The sequence below is a fragment of the Ambystoma mexicanum genome, chromosome 3q (assembly GCF_040938575.1).
Source record: "Ambystoma mexicanum isolate Mex_15411 chromosome 3q, UKY_AmexF1_1, whole genome shotgun sequence".
Classification (NCBI taxonomy): Eukaryota; Metazoa; Chordata; class Amphibia; order Caudata; family Ambystomatidae; genus Ambystoma; species Ambystoma mexicanum.
In genome coordinates, this window is record NC_090926.1 from 594,670,327 (window position 1) to 594,692,537 (window position 22,211).

General features: G+C 49.4%; 1 protein-coding gene across 1 annotated transcript; it reads right to left on the reverse strand.

Annotated features, from left to right (window-relative positions):
- Positions 1 to 354: 354 nt before the first annotated feature.
- Positions 355 to 17,155, reverse strand: LOC138582795 (retinoic acid-induced protein 3-like). The gene is made up of 4 exons (XM_069654449.1): positions 17,037 to 17,155; positions 12,915 to 13,882; positions 12,030 to 12,094; positions 355 to 5,729 (listed from the first exon to the last, which is right to left on the reverse strand). The coding sequence occupies exons 2-4, from the start codon at positions 13,843 to 13,845 to the stop codon at positions 5,640 to 5,642; spliced, it is 1,086 nt and encodes a 361-aa protein (XP_069510550.1). The 5' UTR covers positions 13,846 to 13,882; positions 17,037 to 17,155; the 3' UTR covers positions 355 to 5,639.
- Positions 17,156 to 22,211: the final 5,056 nt, after the last annotated feature.

Sequence of the window (22,211 nt, forward strand, 5' to 3'; positions counted from 1 at the left end):
ACAGAAATTACTTCACAGAAAAGGACATTGCAAGGAGCATCATCAGTCTTTGATACGTGGAGGCACCATGGTGGTGACTTTAGAATAAGTTGATATAAGTAAGCCAAGCGGCAAATAACGATGTGGTGCAAAATAACTACATTGAACTATTATTATATATGGAGCAACTCTATAGTCATTAGGCTTTTTTGAAAATAACAACATGATATATTAACATAAGCTATGAAGTGAATCACTTACAGAGCTGCAGAAGAGACGCAGTCCGATTACATGGTTTGCCCAGGATCACACACTTTGGTTAAATGGTGAAACCGGGATGTGGACAATTTAAGCAACTGAGCACAGCTTCCCAGGTTTAGCTGATATAGATATTTATTAAGGTATTGCTTTGCATTTCATGTGCTTAAATAATACTTCATTTATAGCAGTGCCTTCGAAGCAAATCAAATTACATAATAAACTAGTCTTTCATAGTAAACTAACTATACACTATATACATTGTTATAGAAATATGTTGGGCAATAACAGTATGGCTTTACTTGTATTCTCCCCATCCTGCATACAAAGTCACAAAAGCATCATGCAGATTAATGTGAGCCTAACAAATCCCCTTGGGTGTTAAAGCCATAGTCATTATGTCATAAAGCAGGCAGCAGTATGCAACCTTCTCACTTCGGATCACTCCCTCCTATTCACATTTCTAAAGGGACACATGTCCCTGCTAATAGTCCCCTCAGCCCCCCCCCCCCGCCCCATCACACCAGCGCCCAATGGCTCTGTCCTGGTGTCTATCTGCCCTGACTGGCCAGAGGAATAATGAATGAACGCTTCAGGCGCGTGCGCTTTCAGTCACATCTTTAATGTAGCGTCTTCAGTAAATAAGTTCCAGCGCGGCCCACATGCGGCCTGCACACATGTACACATAATGCAAACACACATATACATGCAATATAGTTAAAAGGCAGACAGATTGCAGTGCATTTAGAGGTGCACAGTGGTGGGTGGTGCCCAGCCAGGGGGAACTTTGAGCGGGAAATGGGGGTGTGATTCCTTTGTCTTTTCTCCCTTGTTTTAGGAGGTCAAGCCCCTTCACAGACCATCATGGGTCCCGAACCTACCTGTTCCCCCACGCCTGAGTAGGCCCTGACAAGACACCCAGACCCACCAACATACCCTCCTGCGCCCCCAGCCTCTCATAAGATTCTGGTGCCCACCCCCTTATCTCATTAATTAACTGTGTCACCCAGCAATATCCCCAACCACTCAGCAGGCTCTCTTGAGTCTCCCACAACTTTTCGTCATATCTGCCTAATTAAGTGCCATTGCTCCAAGATACTCATTGCTTGTAGAGACAAACACCTGCGGGTGCCACGTTTCCCTTTCTAACTCTCTGTGTGCCCTGCTCTGGTCTGTACGCGAGATGCCAGTCGGCAGGGCTACAGAGGCCTCCATGCCCGTAGGGACACTCAGTGCCAGTCCCGGGATTCTATTCCACAGTCTGTTGCATTCGGGGAGTTGTAGTTTTGGTTCCCTTCGCTTGAATGATGCGCGCAAGAGCAACAGGGTGCAAGGGTTTGGAAAAGCAATGCCCAGGACTCGAACATATGAACCATGTGAACATGGGGGCACCTGGCACCCGGATCTAGTCAAGTCTGTACTGCCTCATGATTCCTTCCGGGGTCGGTTCCCCTGGGCCCGTGATCCTCTGAGCGTGTCTAGAATGGAGCTCCTTCCGGTCAGCCTGTTGCGGGTCCATATGCCCTGCACAGACAGACATGCCTATATATAGGGGATGGCTAAACATCTTATTTTACACTGTACTCAACTTAATACCCTAAGAGACTCTTGCTGAAGCCTACTGAAGGGTCTATACTCGGGCCAATCTACTGATCTCGTGTGGCAACGCTGTCTATGTATACAAGATACGCCAGAGGGACTGGCGCTGTCCACATTCATCTTCAATCTTCATTTGGATTGCCCAGATAATTGTGGGGATATAAAAAAAAATACTCTTGTCACCTTTTGTCACCTGCTGTATTGCATGTTTCTTCTGTTTTATTTTTCCTTTTTCTTTTATTATTAATACAGGTAGAAAAAAATGTCTACCCCTTTAAAAGATTCTAAGGATGTGACTTTTTTGGTTACTCACTTTTCCAAGGAACTGTTTTATGATATGGTTGCTGTGTGGTTATTTTTTCTGCTCCGCTGGTCATTTTACTCTGTATCAGTGTAAATTCTTTTGTAAAGGTTTAATAAAACCATATACAATAAATATATATATATATATTGGGGACCTGAGAGATGAGTGGGACCCCACAGGGCAGCACCCCACGAACTAGCCAGATCTGTGCCCTTGCCCTAGCCCTTTCGCATTCAGGCATTCAGGCAGCATCGCCTTATATGACACTGTGGCTGACTCTGCCCCAGCAGTACCGACCTTCCTAAGGTTTTGGTCTGGCACATGACAGACTCCTCCCCAGTTTGATCAGCCTTTCAGATGCTTCACTGTGTCTCCTCTGACTGGCTGTACCTCCGCCCAAGGAGCCCGATGAGGCGAACTTCTCCAGAGTCCTACTCGCCTTCCACGGGCCTCAGACTGACAAGTGTCCGGCTGTATCTTAGGAGTACTGGCCTGACTGCGAGTAGCCTTTACCCCAGCCCTGCTGGTCTCATAATGGCACCGGCCTGCCATGCGGCTTACTCTGTGCCGACTCTTGCCGCTTCGGGAGGGATGAGACTCAGTGACGTCTTTATGGGAGGGCAACAGGGGCACTTGCCCCGGGCCCCCACCTTGAAGGGGGGCCCCTCAAGGCTGCCTGATCTAAAAATGTCAGTTTCCATTGTTCACCAAACATAAGGGCACACATCAGGTTATTTTATGGCATGCTGCTGCGGCCAAACCTATTGCCTGTCTGGTGTTGACAGTTACATTCTGCTCTGATTAATGCATCCTGTAATGCTTCTGTGTGCACTGTGGTATACATAGTTTGTGCATTCACTGCGGCACAACTCGTGTAGCATTCTGACCTTTCTGTGGGGATCATGGTGATCAGGTGCAATAGCTTAAGTTGCAATGCATAATGATACACTCGATTGCTGGGGTGGTTCAGAATATAGCTCAGTGTGTTAAGCATTGCAGAGATCTGTGTGCATATGCAAGATTACAAAACCAAGTTCCAGCAAGCAAATCCAGACATTCGTATGTCTGAGGTTGATAACCTGCATGTATATCTACTTTGTTTTTTCGCACATCAGCTGCTATTATCAGCAATGTACCAGCACCAGATAGCGGTTTCTATAAAAACAAACATAGCACCAGTAAGGTGACGGTCTAGAAATTGGTTTCTTCAGATGGGTGGTTGCAAAAGCGAAGCAGCTACCACTAATGATGAGCATAAAGTGTTAGCCTGGTGATGCGATTAGCCAATCAAACTCAGGACTGTGCAACCAAGGCGTTCCTTCTCATATTCTGGCTTTGCCAGCACACGATACAGTGATCCTGGACAAATCATATTATATCACTGACCATACTGCGCTGTGTTCTGTGGAAAGGTTTACCTTCTCACATGCTGGTGGCATTGTTTAACACATTACCTGATCTTTCTTTTTATGTATTTTTTATATATGACATTTAATTGGAAGGGGTTCTAGACAGAAGAAAGTAGACCAGATATCGCAGGCCTCCGGCAAGCAGATTTTAAGGTCTGCTCATTTGACACAAAACAGTTTCCTTTTTTATACAATTCAAAGGTTTATCTGCACTTTTATAAATAACAATTTCACAAGCCTTTGTTTTGGGCATTTTTAAAGAGCTTTAAAATACAAAAGAGAATACCAGATGCAATCATTTAAGATCACATCAGTTAGTATGCTCGTACTTGTATACTTTCCTTGATGATGGAGACAGCGAAGCTAGAAGTAGCCCCATTTTGCCTAATATGTTGCTATAACATTTGTTTTTAAAAATTGTCATTTTGTGTTAAGTGATTTGTGTACATTCCAAGTCAGTTCTATAATGTGTGATTCTTTTTTATGATAAGAACTGGAAACTAACTGCAAAATAAAGTTGTAAAGTGCAGAAATTGCACAATGGGTGCAAATTCCAGCATCACTTCTTAACCCATGTGTGATCCCAATCCTATTTAATCTCGTATTGCCTAACCTGTCAAAATTACTAGTCCCTAAAACTTTCAAAAGTGTCACCCCAGAGTGATTTCATTCTCAGGGTATGATCTTCAAAAAAGGCTCACCCATGTTTTGACTGGCTAAAGTCTTTCTTAGTCTATAATAATAGTGAGCATTTATATATTGCACTCCACAACCACAACCACTTGCCTTGCTTTGCTCTCTAATGGAAACACTACTTGAAAACCATGTCAGCCTTTCTGGATATGGACACATTCCTGGAGTTTCCAATCCTCACCCACTCTCTATTCTATGGTATATGTAGTTTTCTCCGTGCTTCCAATCAGTCTCCTGTGTCCATGCTTGAGCACTTTTGCTTTCTTTGAGGCAGACAATCTGGGTCCTCTGTCTATTCTGGGTTATGTGCACCTTTTTCATACGATCTCTGTCCAGTATTATACTATGACCGATGTACCTTCCTGGTGGCTGATATTGATGAAACGTAGCCTGTACCTATACTAGAAAACAAGTGCCCTTGTCGTGGACTGCTAATGTTGCCCGTGAAATGCTACTTGTTTATCATCTTATTACAGCAAGAATGAATGGGATAAAGGGACTGAAAGGGAGTAGCCATGCTTATTTTGATCGATGCGAGCCAGCATATCAAGCTATGTATGGGTGGGGATCGCGACGAGAGGGGTGTGCAACCAGATATTCGGATCCCTCAATCCCTTTGATTCGGTGTTGGGGGTCCCAAGGGTGTCCATGCCCCGGGCCCCAAAAGTGCTTAAGATGGCCCTGATGAGACCGGCATGTGACTGACTCTGTCCCGGCTCTATCGGCTTTCTAGATATAGAGTCCCCCTGGGGGCCTGCTGAGCTCCCTACTGTTATTGCTTTTCACAGTGCTTTTGAGAAGACTAGTGAGGTAATTGGGGCGGGGCAGGGGAGACATTGATGCTGTGTGGATAGTAGCTATTAACACTGGCGAATGGGAGGCTGCACAATTGGTAAGAGGGCACCTTTACCAACGTCCAATCGCGTGATGGTGTAGGAGGTGTAGGGGGGGTGGATGAGCACACAATCTCCTTCTTGCGCCTAACTTTACACATGCCGAGCCAGAGGCCCGGCTGTCGCTCCCCGCCACAGGAAGCCTCTCAGCTATATACGTCACAGGCACGGGCATTATATAACCAATAACGACTGTGTGGACGCGGTAGTCAGGCTGCACGATAGTGCGTGGTACAAATGTCCATTAACATTAACATTAACCCGCAGAGGGAAAAGGAAACGCCCTTTAGGAGCTGCAGCGCTGGTTTGGCGCCAAAGACTGTTGTAGAAAAATAAATATGGCGGCAAACAGGTACCGCGATCTGTCCTAAGGGGGAAGCAGACGTTGTTGATACAGAGTCATTGGGGTTCACTGCTTGCACGTTCCGGGGTGGGTCCGTGGTTTGCCTTGTCCCTTGTTCACATTGCTCCCCCCAACTGCTCATGGCCGCCGCAGCTGTGTTTCTAGGTCTTGGTCATGTGGTGCGTGTGGTACTGTGCCCAGGCTTGATGCTGAGGTCGAGGAATCGAGAACTCTTTGCTGGGGTCGAACTCCTGTGTTGGGAGAGTAAAAGGACATGTTTTGGCAAGAGAGGAGTGAAACTTCTCATGCAAGATATACAGTATTAGCACCAGCCGCCACCTGCAGGCATATTAAGGCTCTCCTAAGCATGGACCATTGTGCTCAGGATACTCAGTATTCCCGCCTTGGCTGCAAGGACACTGCGCTGAACTGGGCGGCCTCCTGTCTGTGTGACTGTTTCTCCTCTGTGCCATGGAACTCCACACCCCCTGTTGCACCCTTCCTTCTGGGGGTCATGCTCTACACCTCCTCCTCCACTGGGTTCCACTGCTTCCACTTTTCTGGTGATACCCCCCCTCTATTCTCTCCTTAACAAAGGCCTGAACGTCACTACTCACCCCTCCATTCCCCACCTCGACCCTCCCCCCACCTCTACATGCTGGTATCGCCCCCCCTTCACATTCCTGCTTCATTGAAGGCCATCTGCGGCCTTGCCCCTCCCTCCCTTGCTGCCCGCATCTCCCAATAGCCCCCCTCTCGTTCTTTATGCTCCTTCTCTCTGCTCAAACTTGCTGTTCCAACCCCGCACTCCCCCGCTTCCACTCCGCCTTTGTACTCGCCCCTCATCCCTTGCACTTCCCTCCCCTAGCCATCAAAGCCATCGTTCCCATTGAACAGTTCAATTCAAGACTTAAACTCCACCTCCCGACCAGCGAAGGGGTTCCCCCTCCCCTCCCTCCAACTGGCTCCAATTCACCCCTCCCTTGCAGACCCCAATACCCTCTACTATCAGTTCTCCTGGCACTTGGTCCAGGGTCTTATTGTTCGTTATGTTTAGGCCTGATAACTGTCGAGGTCCCTGGTTGATTACCCATCATGCATCACGCTGCCCCCTCACCCGCACATGAACTCCGATATCTTGATCCTATTGTAAAGGTGCTCTACCCGGGGACTGCCTCTGCTTCCTGTATTGCTCCCTGTGTTCGCAATGATACCCAATTCCATTCATTAAATACACGTTCTACCCCCTAACAGACGGAGGGCTACCCTCTGCCCCTTCCAAGCGCGCATCCTTTCATCCTAGGTCTCCGCTAGGTCCACCTGCCGGCACACACACAGCTGTATTCTCTCATCCAAACGCTTTGCTGATTAGTCAAATGTACCCAATCGTTTTACCCAAAGACACACGTTGGTTTCCACTCTCCTCTCCCGTATGCCTGCTGTTCTACCCACCGGGCCACCCTGGGATACATTCGCCCCTTCTTCGCTGTAATAGTTTAGTACTAGCTAACACAACTTTATTCCTATCGGATAGCTCTGTGAGTTAAGCACTCGCTGCAGACGCTTGTGATCAACGTGCAGAACACAGGTCTGGACCCATCTTTCATCTTTCCTGTGTTGATAAACGGAGGACTTTTACACTGTGGAATAAGCACTATGCATACACACAACTTACTCTTTTCCTGCCTATCAACCCATCATGCCATGCCATGCTATGCTATGCTATGCTATAGAGATGCTATACTGTGCCAGTTCACCACTGTGGACCCTAGTCTTCTCTCTTTAAAAGTGCAACTCGCCACGCAGCGCCCACTGATCTACCCTGAACCCCATTCTGTGCCATATTTCATTGAAACTACCGTGACCTACCCACCAGCACATACTGTCATTGACTGGTCCTCACGCTTCAGTATTTCAACTCACCAAAGCGTACCATGTTGCCCAACCACCCATTCTTTGCCATAGTTGATGGGATCTACCCTCAGGCCTTACCTACCAACCTATACCAGCTTCACTCCACGCCTTCCTAAATGTCTCCTATGTGTCACACAACCTTTTCAACCATTTACATATCCCGGGCCACAGTCTTCCTTCTACGAATAGCATCGTGCCCTGGCAATGCTACCCACCTGCCCTGGCAATGCTGCCCTGGCATGGCGCCCACCTGCCCTGGCAATGATGCCCGCCTGCCCTGGCAATGCTGGCCACCTGCCCAGGCAATGCTACCCACCTGCCCTGGTAATGCTGTCCACCTGCCCAGGCAATGGTACCCACCTGCCCTTGCAATGCTACCCACCTGCCCAGGCAATGCCACCCCTCTGCCCAGGCAATGCCACCCACCTGCCCTGGCAATGCTACCCACACGCTGCACCATCCTTAACCATAATGGATTGGGTACAGCTACTCAACCCTTGATCCACAAACACTTACTGGGCTACGCCGGCATGCCATCCAGACTGTGCCCATGCTTGCGGGACATCACCCCTCGTGTGCACTATGCGGGATTCACCTAGTTCTGCCCGGCTCCTCTCCCGGTGCCGTGATGGCGTGCCCTGCCCCTGGTAGGCGGCAGGCTACACTCTTCCTCCTGCCAGCTCTATCATGAATTCTCCAGTTCACGGTGTTTACATCGAAAACATTTCGTTGAATCCGATTGGGTCCAGTTTTTTTTCCGCTCTAACTCTAATTGACTGCAAACATGTGTAGTGGGAGACGCCCCGCAGCATCCGCTGACCACCCCCTATATTTATATTCACGACCCCCAAACCCCCCCTCCCCCCGACCCCACACATATATTTGTGATGAATTCGGATTCTAGGAAACGTGCAGCGCAGTGATCTGCCGTGCCCGCCTCCTCCCACGCTTGCCAGTCCTGCAGCTCTTCTCTTCCTCGTCCAGACTATACCATGGCCTGGCCCAGATCTGCAATGTTTCCCCACACTCCACAGCCACTGGGGGACAGGCACCCCTCTGGCTCATTGGTTGCTCAAAGATACCCAACCTTTCTCTATGGTTCGAGACAGTTTGTTCCAGGCTCTGCATCATCCATGCTTGCAAATCAACACTAGACTGCCCTCTGCCCCATTCCTGCTATCCTTTCTGCCCCCCATCACCTGCTGGACCCTCTCCCCCCTCCTTTCTGTTTGTATTTGCATTGTATTGAATGTATACGGCACTTTCGCCAAAGCGCCTTTACAAAGAAAGTGGGGAACGGTACAAAAACATCATTCAGGCCATGCAGCAGAGAAGGAGGAGAGAGGGTGCGCCTTCAAACGAGGGCAGGATGTATGCCAGGTGGAAGAAGAAGGAAGGACAGGAGGGAGGGAGTGCCAATGACATGGAGCAAGCTAGGAGAGAAGAAGAACGGAAACGGGAGAAAGCACAAGGGGGCTTAGCAAGAACAAGACGATAAGTAGATTGGGAGGGCAGAGCTCGAGTGGGGACGAAAGAGATAAGAGAACGATGCCCCTGCTCGCTCTTCAAATCCAAATACATAAATAAATAAATAAATAAATAAGCAAGACAAGGTGGGCCAAAACCATGGAAACATTTAAAAACAATGGAAAGAAAATTAAACAAGAGACAAGATTCAAAGGTTAGAATAGAAGCAGCAAGAAGTGAGGATGAGATTGAGGAACAGGGAGATATAGAGAATAGAGCATCCTGGGATGAGACGGGAGGCAGGGAGTCCAATCACAAGAGAAGAACAATAGTCGAGACATAAGAAAAGGAAGGCAGAGGTTAGCATGAAAAGAAAGAAAAGGATGGGCACGACAAAGATTTAAACGAAGAAAGCGACAATTACAAGCTGTAAGGGAGATATGGGAGGAATACGAGAGAGGAGAGTTTCTCTGGCCTTGAAGCTGTAAAGGAGATATGGGAGGACTAAGGGAGGGGAGAGTTTCTCTGGCCCTGAAGCTGTAAAGGAGATATGGGAGGAATAAGAGAGGGGAGAGTTTCTCTGGCCATGAAGCTGTAAGGGGGATATGGGAGGAATAAGAGAGAGGAGAGTTACTCTGGCCCTGAAGCTCTAAGGGAGATATGGGAGGAATAGGAGAGGGGAGAGTTTCTCTGGCTCTGAAGCTGTAAGGGAGTTATGGGAGGAATAAGAGAGGGGAGAGTTTCTCTGGCGCTGAAGCTGTAAGGGGGATATGGGAGGAATAAGATAGAGGAGAGTGTCTCTGGCCCTGAAGCTGTAAGGGAGATGTGGGAGGAATAAGGGAGGGGAGAGTTTCTCTGGCCCTGAATCTGTAAAGGAGATATGGGAGGAATAAGAGAGGGGAGAGTTTCTCTGGCCATGAAGCTGTAAGGGGGATATGGGAGGAATAAGAGAGAGGAGAGTTTCTCTGGCCCTGAAGCTGTAAGAGAGTTATGGGAGGAATAAGAGAAGGGAGAGTTTCTCTGGCCATGAAGCTGTAAAGGAGATATGGGAGGAATAAGAGAGGGTTGAGTTTCTCTGGCCATGAAGCTGTAAGGGGGATATGGGAGGAATAAGAGAGAGGAGAGTTTCTCTGGCCCTGAAGCTGTAAGGGAGATATGGGAGGAATAAGGGAGGGGAGAGTGTCTCTGGCCCTGAAGCTGTAAGGGAGATATGGGAGGAATAGGAGAGGGGAGAGTTTCTCTGGCTCTGAAGCTGTAAGGGAGTTATGGGAGGAATAAGAGAGGGGAGAGTTTCTCTGGCCCTGAAGCTGTAAGGGAGATATGGGAGGAATAAGAGAGGGAAGAGTTCTCTGGCCCTGTTTTCATCCAAGCTTTATATCCACCAATTTACAGAGGGCTCCCCAGCCCTGCCTGTTCTGTGTAATGGTCTGGGCCAAGATAGTCTCCCCTCGTGCCCATCACCTGGCGCTGGCTGTCTCCTTTGCCCCCTAACTTGTCATGGTTTGGCTCGTGTTTTCCCACCAGGAGTTACTGCCCTACATTCTCCCTTCTCCTTACAGCTTCCGGGTTTGACCCAAGCTACTGAACACGTTTCCCTACTAGCACACACTGGATTACATTCCCCCTCACTAGCCCTAGTGCAGTGCCTTCTACCCATCCTTGGAACCCATACATGCCCACGGGGTGACACCTTTCTTGGTTGGATCGAACATACCTGTGGTTTGTACTAAACAACAGGCTCCCTTTTCGCTGCCCCCTCTGCTGACAGTGTCACAATTGAGTCAAATCCACCAAAACCCTATGCCCACCGACATGTACTTGTCTACACTCTGCCTTTCACATTTCCTTCATGGTTTCATTCAAGAAACACAACCTGTCTACCTGGCTACACGCACTGAGCTACATTCTCTCCTCCAAGCTGTGGATTGGTTTTGTATACAAAACTCCTCCCTCCTGCCCACTCACATCCAACTGACTGCCATGCCCCCAGCCCCTACTTTGTGTATCTAATTTAACCCAAGCTACTCTTATTTCTGTCACCCATCACCTACTGGACACTCTTTCCCAAACTTACTCTGGCAAGATTTTCATCCGATATACACAGGGCTAGAAACCCCTCCCGGAACAGGGCCGTGCTTCAGCCAAGATAGCGATCCCCTCTGCCCAGCATCTGACACTATACTGCCCTCTCTCCCTTGTAACTGATAGAATAATGCCCTCACTCCCTTGTAACTGTTGTGGTTTGCTGTAAGCTACCCCACATGTCTATCAGGTTTCACATAGTGCACCCTGCTCTCCTTGCCTGTGTAATAGTTTGGTCTACGTTACGTGATGTTCCTACCCACTGACCCATTCTTTACCACACCTCTTTATTGTGCCTGGTGTCAGCCATCCCACCCACCCGTTATTCTCGCTTACACACATGTGGCTACAATCCCTCTCCTAGTGGCGTCATGGTGTTATCTAATCTACCCAACCTTTCTACCCACCGAAGCATAGTAGTGTGCAACCTCTCTTCCTAGATGTGCCCTGCTGTCCAAGCTATCTAAGCGTTCTACCCAACAGTGCGTAGTGGGCTATAACCCTCAGCATCTGTACCTGCAGCCTTTCTACCTACCTGCATGTCACGCAACCTCCTACTTCGGTCATATTCTCGTCCTCGCTGCCCACGGGCATCAACATGTACTGAGGATCTCTTAGCCCTTCTAAGCCTCACCGTCTTGACCCTAGCCAGCCAACCCTCCTGCCCACTAACATATACTAGGCTACAGCCTCCCCACCCCAAGCTTTCTCCAATTGTGTGCAAGCTACTCAACATCCCTGCCTTATAAACCTGTCAAGGCTACTCTACCCTCCACAGTGCCAGGATTTCGTCCAAAGTTCACATCCATTTTCCCCACTAACACATACTGGACTCTACCGTGCTAGCTTTAGGTAGTTGAGTCCTCGTTACCCAACCCTCCAGGATAACCTATACTTACTGGATCCCCTACAAGCCAGCTTGGGAATGTCTTCTTGGACCACCCCACAGACCCACATGCGAGACAGACGGAAAGACACTGTTCCTCCCTTTGAGGGTGGCTGCTACTGGCAGAATCCTGAGGCCACACCCCTTCCACCAAACAGCTTCTTCTGAATCTGAGGGGTCGCCCAGGGATCTTCAAACTTACCTTCATGGGCAGGGTGCCACCAAACCGAGGTGGGGACGAGGGGGAGCTCCGCCCAGAGTCACAGCCTGTGGAGGAAGAAGAGGAGAGTGAGGAAGGCTGGCCGGAGCATAGCCAGCAGAAGGCTATGGTTGCTTGAAAGGAAGGTCTCCTGTGAGGCATTGTGCTCTTAGGCTGCCCTAGAGACAAAAACATGTTTCTCCAATTGACCTTAGTGAGGTTTGCACCTGTTATTACTCAGTCAATAGGAATGAGGAGACCATGTTCATGCCCCACCACTTGTATACCAATTGACCTTTTCACAATTGACCTCGGGAGAATTGACCACGGGAGAATTGACATCGGGAGAATTGACATCGGGAGAATTTACCTAATTTAGAAGGTCAATTAGGACATATATGCGGGGCGAAACCACCTGCAGCCCCCACCCAATCCAAAACCCCCTGCAACCTCCCACCCAATCCCTTTATATTATTTATATTCCAAAACGAACCCATTACATATATAAAATAACTAAAATAATATAAAGGTCAATTGTGCAGAAGGTCAATAAGGACCACTATAGTTAGGTCAATTGTGCAAAAGGTCAATTGTAAAAGGTCAATTTGGGTAATACCACCCCACCACACTTGTCACATACACCCACAACACCAACCCCAATGCATAGCTCAGTAGCGTCCACAACCCACAGGTGTGGAACTCTATGACGCCCCTTAGCCCTGTGCATAGACCTTTATTCTGTCTCCCAGTTCAGGCTGCAAAGTTATGTTGTACCATGGTGTGAAATTGGGCATGCATTATCAAACCAATTCAATCTGTTGCCATGTGGGTAATAGAACTATACTTTCAAGCTGGGCAAGACCATACCCCATACTTCCTTTCCCCTACCTTGGTTGACCTCCTCCGGGGCGAATACCCGGTTCTCCACACCGTACGTCTGCCTTAGTAGCCGGGGCTGGTTCGGGCCGATTTGTGCGCAATTCTTGTTGGAGGTAGTGGGTGCGCAGCGGGTCAGGAGGCACAACTCTGGGATCATGTACATGAGCAGGAAGACCCACCCATTGGCCACCAAGGCGATGGCCATGACCGGATCGTCCCATTCGTGACTATGGCCCAGGCTCCTGTTGCCCAGGAGCAGCATGATGATCCAGACGATCCAGATGGCGATGGAGAAGAACATGGTGACGTAGATGTGGTGGCCATGCCGCTTCCACCAGGCGCAAGGCCCGCAGAGCGTGAACAGGGAGATGATGAACGCCAGGACCATGAGGGCGTAGACATAGATGAGCACCATCACAAAGTCCTTGTTGAAGTTGTCCAGTACGTCACTAGTGGCTTGGGAATCACACACGTTGTTTCCCCTGACGATCACGAGCACCACGTACAGGATGGCGATGACGCACTGGATCAGCCACAGGCAGACCACGATGATGAACATCACACAACCAGAGATGCCTAGGCCGCCCCGGACCAGCCGCAGGAGCTTGCAGGCGTGTGCCAGCAGGCAGGCGAAGCACAGGGCGAAGAGGACCCCAAAGAGGAAGAAGCGGGTAGGGCAGGTCTGATTGGTCAGCCGGACAATGAAGGCAAAAGTGAGGCCGAAGACTCCCAGAGTGCCAATGAGGAAGAGGAACTGGATGGGGATGATAGCCCGCTTGGCGCTGTCGGTGACCCGAGGAATCATTCCAAGGAGGGCCAGCATGAGGATAAGCGTGACCAATATTCCGGCCGCCGCCAGAGTCTCCAGGACGATGCCCCATGCTGCCTTCTCATCGCACAGGAACTGAAAAATGGGAATGTAGGAATCCGGGCAGACCATCAGTGCACCGAGGCTGTCTCTGGGCAGGAGAATGGCACTGCAAGAAAAAGGGAGACATGGCAATGAAACATCAGTGCCACCCTACAGGCGCCTGATCAGATACTATCATGCTGCTATTCCTGCATATCACCTGCAAGGGAACTAGGGGAAGGCAAGTGCCCAGCATATGCCAGATGTGACCCAACCAGCCCATACACACGTGCCCACCCTCGCCAGCAATGCCCCTGGACACGAAGGGCTCAGGTCATGAGGCTAGCACGCATTCATCATGACAGCCCGGCCTATTTGCTATTGTTGCTCTAGGGTGGGGTGGGGTGGGACCTATACGGATCTACCATCACTGCATTGTGACATTCTGGCCTGCACTGCACTGCCCTGCACTGCACTGCTTACTGTACTGGTGACTCACAGCCAGCAATGAGGAAACCTCCCATGATGACAATGACACGGAGTATCAGGGTGGCATAGGGGACTCCCAGATTCCATGCTTACCCCATACCACTACATCTTCAACCCATACCACCCATCCTCACCTCGTACCACCCCATCCTCCCATACCATTTCATCCTCACCCGACACCGCTCCATCCTCACCCCATACCGCTCCCTCCAGCCTCACCCCGTAACACTCCATCCTCACCCGGTACCACTCCACCCACACCCTGTACCACTCCATCCTCACCATATAAAACTCCACCCTCAAGCCATACCATTGAACTCTTACCCCATGCCACTCCATTCTCACCCCATGCAACTCCATCCATACCCCATACTGCTCCAGACTCACCCCATAATACTCCAAACTCACCCTATACCACTGCATCCTTACCCCATACCACTCCATCCTTACCCCATACCACTCCATCCTTACCCCATACCCCTCCATCCTCACCCCACACACCTCCATCCTTACCCTATACCACTCCAGCCTCACGCTATACCAATCCAGCCATATCCCATACCACTCTATCCTTACCCCCATACCACTCAATCCTTACCCCATACCCCTCCATCCTTACCCTATACCAATCCATCCTTACCCCATACCACTCCATCCTTACCCCATACCCCTCCATCCTCACCCCACACACCTCCATCCTTACCCTATACCACTCCAGCCTCACGCTATACCACTCCAGCCATATCCCATACCACTCTATCCTTACCCCATACCACTGAATCCTTACCCCATACCCCTCCATCCTTACCCCATACCCCTCCATCCTTACCCTATACCAATCCATCCTTACCCCATACCACTCCATCCTTACCCCATACCCCTCCATCCTCACCCCACACACCTCCATCCTTACCCTATACCACTCCAGCCTCACGCTATACCACTCCGGCCATATCCCATACCACTCCAGCCTCACGCTATACCACTCCAGCCATATCCCATTCCACTCTATCCTTACCCCATACCACTCCATCCTTACCCCTCCATCCTTACCCAATACCCCTCCATCCTCACCCCATATTACTCCATCCTCATGCCATACTGCTCTAACCTCACCCCTTCATCCTTACCCCATACCACTCCATCCTCACCCCACACCAGTGGACTGGTGCCCCAGGCTGTGGGTACCACGTGCCTTGAAGTGCACATCATTCCCTTCCAGGTGTAGTGCGTGCTCGTGTGGCCTGGGAAAGCTGTGTTGTTTGGCAATTTGCCCCTTTTGCCCCGGCTTTTTGCAGGTAGTATTAACCGCCTCTCCAATCCACACTCCTCTTCAGCATTACCAGGGGTTTGAGCTAGTAATAATACCGCTTGGGGGTTCTTGCTTTCTCCAACCACCGCCTAAATACTCAGGCCCCCCGGGCTGGGGCCTGGCTGCCCTGACACCAATCAGGGGTTCCATGTGTTCAGGAACCTCCCTTATTCGAAGCACAAACTGGCCCCCAGGAATGGGCTGATCAATCAATGAGGATATTCGATTTTGCAAGATTTCCCTAGCAGGAAATCCAAGGCTCATACTCGATTATTTATAAAATGTCAGGAACGAGGTTTCTCGAGCGTTCGTAGCTCACCTATGTGGTGGCTTCTGTCCAAAATATTTTGGGGCCATCCATCTCCCTCCTTGATGGATGGGGTCCCCGCGTGGGAAACGACCCCCACTCCCCTTGGAAGCGGCCAGGCAGATCCTCCTGCCCCCTCTGTGAGAGGGCGCCACCTGGGTCCTGCAACCCTTTCCAGGCCTCCCAAGGACAGGCTGCCTTGGGATAGTAGGGTGATGACGCAGTTCTACTTCAGGCCTTTCTGAGGCGCCTAAAGGGAAACGCACGGGTGCATGTCTCCGGCGGGAACGGAAAGCACGCCGGCCTCGTTCATTGTTTTTCTGCCCAACATACGCTAAGGTCCGGCCGGGCGCCTACACCAGGGTTGCTCTCCGAGCCAGTCACCCCATCCAGCCAGGGAGCGCATCACGGTCCGCAATGGCGCCAGCCTGGAGACGTGCCACCCCCCGGGGTGCCCTGAATACCAGCAGACTTGCCCACCCCGGCCCCAGATGAGCGGGTACAAGGGAGAAAGCAGTACACTTCTGAACGTCTCCAGTGTCCTTCTGAGAATTTCAGAACATGGGCGGCAAATGCAGGCACATCACAAACCCCATTCCAGGAGAATAAATCCAAGAAAAGGCCCAGGAGCTCTGAGTTAGTATATGCTGGGAGCCTTTCAATTGGGCTTAAGTGTCGGGCCAAGCTCTACCCTGTCTTTGCCTGGACCCCTTGTTGAGTATGGAAACTGCTCCGATTTAAAGCGCCCACAGAGACCCATTGCCCGCTGTCTGTGCGGCAAGCTCTTATTTTGCAATAAACATTTTAGGCGCTATTCCAAAATAAGATTGTTTCGGTGCTATGGATAAGCGCCTCCTTTGACCCCTTAACCCCCTGAATGCCGTAGATGATGGTTTTGGGGATCAACTGTGGAGACCACTGGGTTGATGTGATGAGCACCGCCCTTGCACAGAATGGTCCCACAATCCTCCTGCACCCCATTAAATTGCCCTTCATTGCGTGAAAATGTGGCCGGGGGCCAACATTCCACTTCAGTGGAAAACGTCCAAAGCCTCAAGCCCCCCTCGCCCCTCAGGGCCCCCTGTGGGCAAGCCCCGGGTGGCCTCGGAGGGGCACGGTTGCCAGCACGCGCACGGGACCGCGTCACGGCGCCAAGTCGCCTTCCGCACGTACCTGTGGAGTGCGGCGGTGTCCGGACCTCGCAGCGGGTTCCTCTAAAGCTCTAAGGACTCGCAGTCCTTGGGAGGTGTTATAAACCCGGCCGAGGGGAGGGCCATGATGAGAGCACCCGGGACACACCTGGACCAGTCGAGCAGCTCTTCACAGTCTATACAGAGAACTGGATGGAGCGAGAGAGATACTCTGACGCAAGAGGGATAGACTCTCATCAAAGCACAGCCGCACAGACCACACGTCCCACAGCACTGCATGCAGACGCTGCTGCACTTCAGGGCTCAGGTGCATTGGAGGCGCTGTGTGTGTGGGCCCCAGTCCGGGCACGGCCGTTGGCGTTAGGTTAGGACAGAAGAACATTCGTTGAGCCAGCTCTGTGTAGTTCCTAGTACAGATGAGGTGCGAGGGTTCTATTTCTGGAGAAGGTGGGAGTGGGTGCTGTTGACAGGTGTGCAACTAGGCAAACATTTCGGTGGGCGGGGGTTGGAGGGTCTAACCATCAAATGTTGTGAGAGGGGCTATTTTTAGAGACTGCAGGGGTGGAGGGGTGAACCTACTTGTGTGGGTGCATCTAACTTCTTTACATATTCCAGTGAGCCTATTGTAGTGCAGCTTGAATGTTAAAAGCAGTTAACTCTCTCTGTGTCTGAAACACACACTTAAGGACTGCTGTGAGAATGAGCTGCCTCTTGTCCCCCATGCCCTGCAAATCACTCCCCTGGCATGCAAGTACTAACATCCCATCCCGATTTCAATTGCTTAAAAATGCATGCATATGAACACAGGTGCTAACAATGAAACGCTTTACATTAGTAATTGCTGGGCCTTTGTTAACAGTGCAGCCCCGCGCACTGTTTATTGTCTGTGTCTGGTCCTGTCCAGCCAGGTCAAGTCAACATAACCCATCATTTCGGGGAGCAGGCTAAAGCGGTCTGCCAATGGCCATTGCACCACTGGCACAAAAGTAGTGTGCCTTGGCAGGACTCAGGACTGTGTGGTCTCAGTGATGGAATTGCAAGGGTCATTAGTACCCGGCACGCCACGTCCACGGGAAACACTGAACGTGGATTGGCTCGTTTCCGAGCCATATCACAGTGTAATCTCGTGGACGCATAATCGTCGTTCGCGTGCCGGGTATACTCTTTTTTCAAGGCAACCTTCGAAAGGGAGAAGGGACCACACGTAGCCCCTTCTCCTTTTTCCAAGGTGGCATTTTTTATTTTAGTCCCATTCATTAGTACAGAGCAACTTTCCCCAAAATGGCGCCCTGTTGCTCCGTACTAATAAAGCAGTACGTGCGGTCTAGTGTTCCTAGAACCAGCGCGTACTGCAACAAAACTTTTTCAAGCGGCAAAGACATGCCGCTTGAAAAGGTTTCGTAAGCCATTAGAGTTCCAGGGCTGTAAATTCAGGAAAACCAGTATCCTGAGCCTGCAGACCCCGGAATACTGACGGCAATAACAGCCGAGCCGGCGGGCCATTACCGCCTATGGTAATGCCCCCGGGGCCTCAAGCTACAGGCCTGGACAGTTGTGTATGGGCAGAGCTATGTTTGGGTCCAAGCCAGTCCCAGTAGATGGTTTGCAGGGAAAGCAGCAGGTCAGGGTTGAGATGCATTGACAGCGCTCTATGGCCCCCAAAGCTGGGACGCAAATACAAAGGCCAACAGGTGTTCCTGTCACCACTGATGAGAATTGGCAAAGCTACATGCGAGTCATGCATTAAGTAGCAGCTAGGGTTGAGGCAGGGGGCTCCGTGGTACGTGCTCCTTGGCTCAGGCTCGTTCCTTCTGTATGTAATATTTGTTCCTTGAGGGCCTCCTTGGCTCTAATGGCTGAAGAGGATGCCGGGCCCTGGAATGTCCAGCATGTGAAAGCACACTCTTGAGTGTGCCCTCTAATGTTGTCAACAAAGGAGCACTTCACCGTTAAGAAGAAAAACAATGGGTAGAGTATTGCCAGCTGCTGATTTTTTTAGTTGGAGGAAGTTTTTCAGATAAGGGGGTGCATCAGCCATTTTAACTTCCTAAAAATAGGCAAATACTCCCCCCAAAAAATATGGAATACACATTCTCCCAACAAAAAATTAGGAAACAAACACATACGGCACTGCCCCCACTTTCACCCACAGAGCTCAATGGGCATTTTAGGACCATTGATACACGTAGTGCCGCAGGAAGTATCTACTATTATTACTGCCTGATCCAAAATATGTTAAAATTATGCTTTTTACAGCACACTTTCTGTGGAAAATCGGGTAACAACAATTTGCAAAAGTTTGTGTATGGTACTACATTAAAAAAATCAAAAGATCCAAGTCACCCACAGTTCACAGGATCATTTTCCAACATGTTTTCTTGATGGCTTAGCCCATAAATTCTGCAAGTATAAAGAAATATGGCTGTACCCATACATGTCGATGCTAGCTGCACCAATGTGTACCAATATTACTGTATAATAATGTACTCCTTTTGGCTTTGCCAGCCAGTAAAACATTCTGTGCAACTGTAAAAACATATATCCAGATTGGCTGTACCAATGTAGGCCCGTCTAACCATGTACTAAAACTTACCAGTCTTCCTTTACCATTTATGCCCAGTACAAAATGCTATGCATGAAAGTTATGCATACTGGCACCACAAAAGTAGGCCAGTTAAGGCACTTAACAACCCTTATCGTCTTTACTTTACCCTTGATACCCAGTGAAAAAATGCCATGTCACAGTAAGAAAGTGTATCCACATTGGTGTACCAATTTAGGCCAGACTCACCATTTTTGCTTCACCCTTTATGCCGAGTAAAAAATGGCATGCATGAAAGTATATTCAGACCGGCACCACCAATGTAGGCCATTCTAGCCATATAATAACACTTATATGCTTCGCTATATCCTTGACGTCCTATAAAGATTGCTATGCCACAGTACAAAAGTATATGCTGACTAGTGCCACCAATGTAGGCCAGTCTAGCCACATAATAACACTTATCATGCTTGCTTTACACTTGATGCCCAACAAAACTTGCCATGACACAGTACGAAAGTATATGCAGACTGGTGCCTCCAAAGTAGGTCAGTCGAGCCCAAGTAACACTTATCATGTTGGCTTTACCCTTAATGCTAAGTACAAAATGCTATGCCATAATAAGGACGTATATGCAGACTGGTGCCACCATTGTAGGCTGGTCTAGCCACACAATAACACTTATCATGTTTACTTAACCCTTGATGCCCAATAAAGAATGCCATGCCTCTGTATACTTTAACCATGATGCCCAGTAAAAAAAAGACCATGCTGAGTAAGAAAGTATATGCTGACGGGTGCCAGAAAAGTAGGTCAGCCTCGTCATGTACTAACACTCACCATGTTTGCTTTATCCTTGACGCACATTGAAGAATTCCACGCCACATGGAATTTTTTACTGAGTATAAAGGGTAAAGCAAACCATGCAGCCCGGTGCCAGTGTCACCCTGAGAAGCAAAATTTGGCACCCACTGCCTCTTCACACACGCAGGCATGCATGCCATCATTCACATGCAATCATACAGCATACACTCTCTCATTCACCTGTGCATTCATGTAGCACTCAGGCAACTCCTTGCATGCACACATAAATGAAAAGAAACATATACGCAAACATACATACAACACAAATTACACACACATAAATCATACACCACCTACCTGCTTGCACCTTCTCCAGTCTGCTTACTGCCGCCACATAGGACCTAGTGGCCTGCCCCTCTTCTCACATGAGGTCCCTCACTGGCAGAGGCGGTGCTTTCCTGTCAGTTAGTGTGCCCACAGCTTTAACGCAGTAATGAGTGGCAGCAAGGCCATCCTTCCTATGCATCTCATTATTGTGGCCTACAGCTCTGCATTACAAGAAGAGGGGGGACACACTCCTGCTTTTCGGCAAGCGGTATAGTCCCCCTGCAAATAATGGGACTGTGCTACCTGCCACTCAAGTAGTCTGATAAGGGCATACACATTTATGCATTTTCAATTCCTCCGATTTCAGGAATTCATTGTTGTTAGGTTTCTTTGGAAGAAGCTTAAGATCCCAGCCAGAGCTAATGCAATTGAAGCAAGCACTGGCAATGCCAACAGTTTGGGCTTTTGTGTAGGCATGACAAAGGCACTTGCCAGGCACAACAGTAGAAGTATTAACTTCCCATTGATGGTAGCAGGTGCAAAATGGTATGAATACCTTGGCATCTAATAGCATAGCAGTGTCTGGCAAATGCCTAATACGTGTACACAAGCCAAAACATTCGGCTTTGCCAATGCTTGTTTTAACAGTACTTCAGTGAAGGATCGCATAGTGCTTATAAATCAAAGACTGAAAAGACACATTTTCATTGTGTTTCCATCAGGTTTTGGTGTTCAAAATGTGGTCAACTTAAGTGTGATAGCAGCAGAGGAGACATGTCTTCAAAAGATTGCAACTATTCTGAAGATAGAAGGAGGCCGTTCCATTTTAACACATACACATTCCAGTACTGGGACAAATTCAAAACCTCGTCCGAGGTAGCATATTCAAAAGCCGCTACATTTTACAGCCCAGCTTCTCTCGCTTTGCGCGGCCCTTTCCTCACATGTGATTGTACATGCTCGTCATGAAAGAAAAAAATAGCACAAGCACGCTCAAAATCTTGGAACCTTTAACTCAAGCTGATCAAGCAACTCAACGCTCTAGCTGCAACTCTTCCATAAGGACCCTTCCTTCCTCCCCCAACCCGACAAACAGCCAGCCTGCCCCTTACGTCAGCACGCTGCACGAACCGAAAGCCTTCATTAAAGCCAGCTCGCAAGCGCAAAGAGTTCCCATGAGGCAGAGTTTTTGGCGGGGAGAGGCAGGGATGGGTGGAAATGGCCAAAGGGATTATCATAGCTATGGGCAGGAAATGGGTGGGCTCATCCCAAACAACACCTGTACACTGTGCATCCTCCTCAAATGTCACTCCTCTGTGTCCCCCGCCACGTGCCATGTGCCATTCCTCCCTCCCTGTACTTGAATCAGTAATCAAATGCAATAGTTTGGGCTTTATAGGTGTCACAAGCACTCCCAATAGTCCAAACTTACACCTTCCTAAAGGGCTACATAGTGGAAAAGACAGCCATGTGATCAGGGCCAGCGTCTGTCCAGACAGCACTTTGGGTAAACAAATATTTTAG

Excerpts from the sequence above, each read along its gene's own strand:
- LOC138582795 (XM_069654449.1), bottom strand. The coding sequence starts at position 13,845 with ATGGTCTGCCCGGATTCCTACATTCCCATTTTTCAGTTCCTGTGCGAT. Across the intron at positions 12,095-12,914 it reads CCCGGAGGAGGTCAACCAAG|GCTGTGACTCTGGGCGGAGC; the intron begins GTAGGGGAAAGG and ends CTTCCTCCACAG. Across the intron at positions 5,730-12,029 it reads GTGGCACCCTGCCCATGAAG|GAGTTCGACCCCAGCAAAGA; the intron begins GTAAGTTTGAAG and ends CTCCCAACACAG.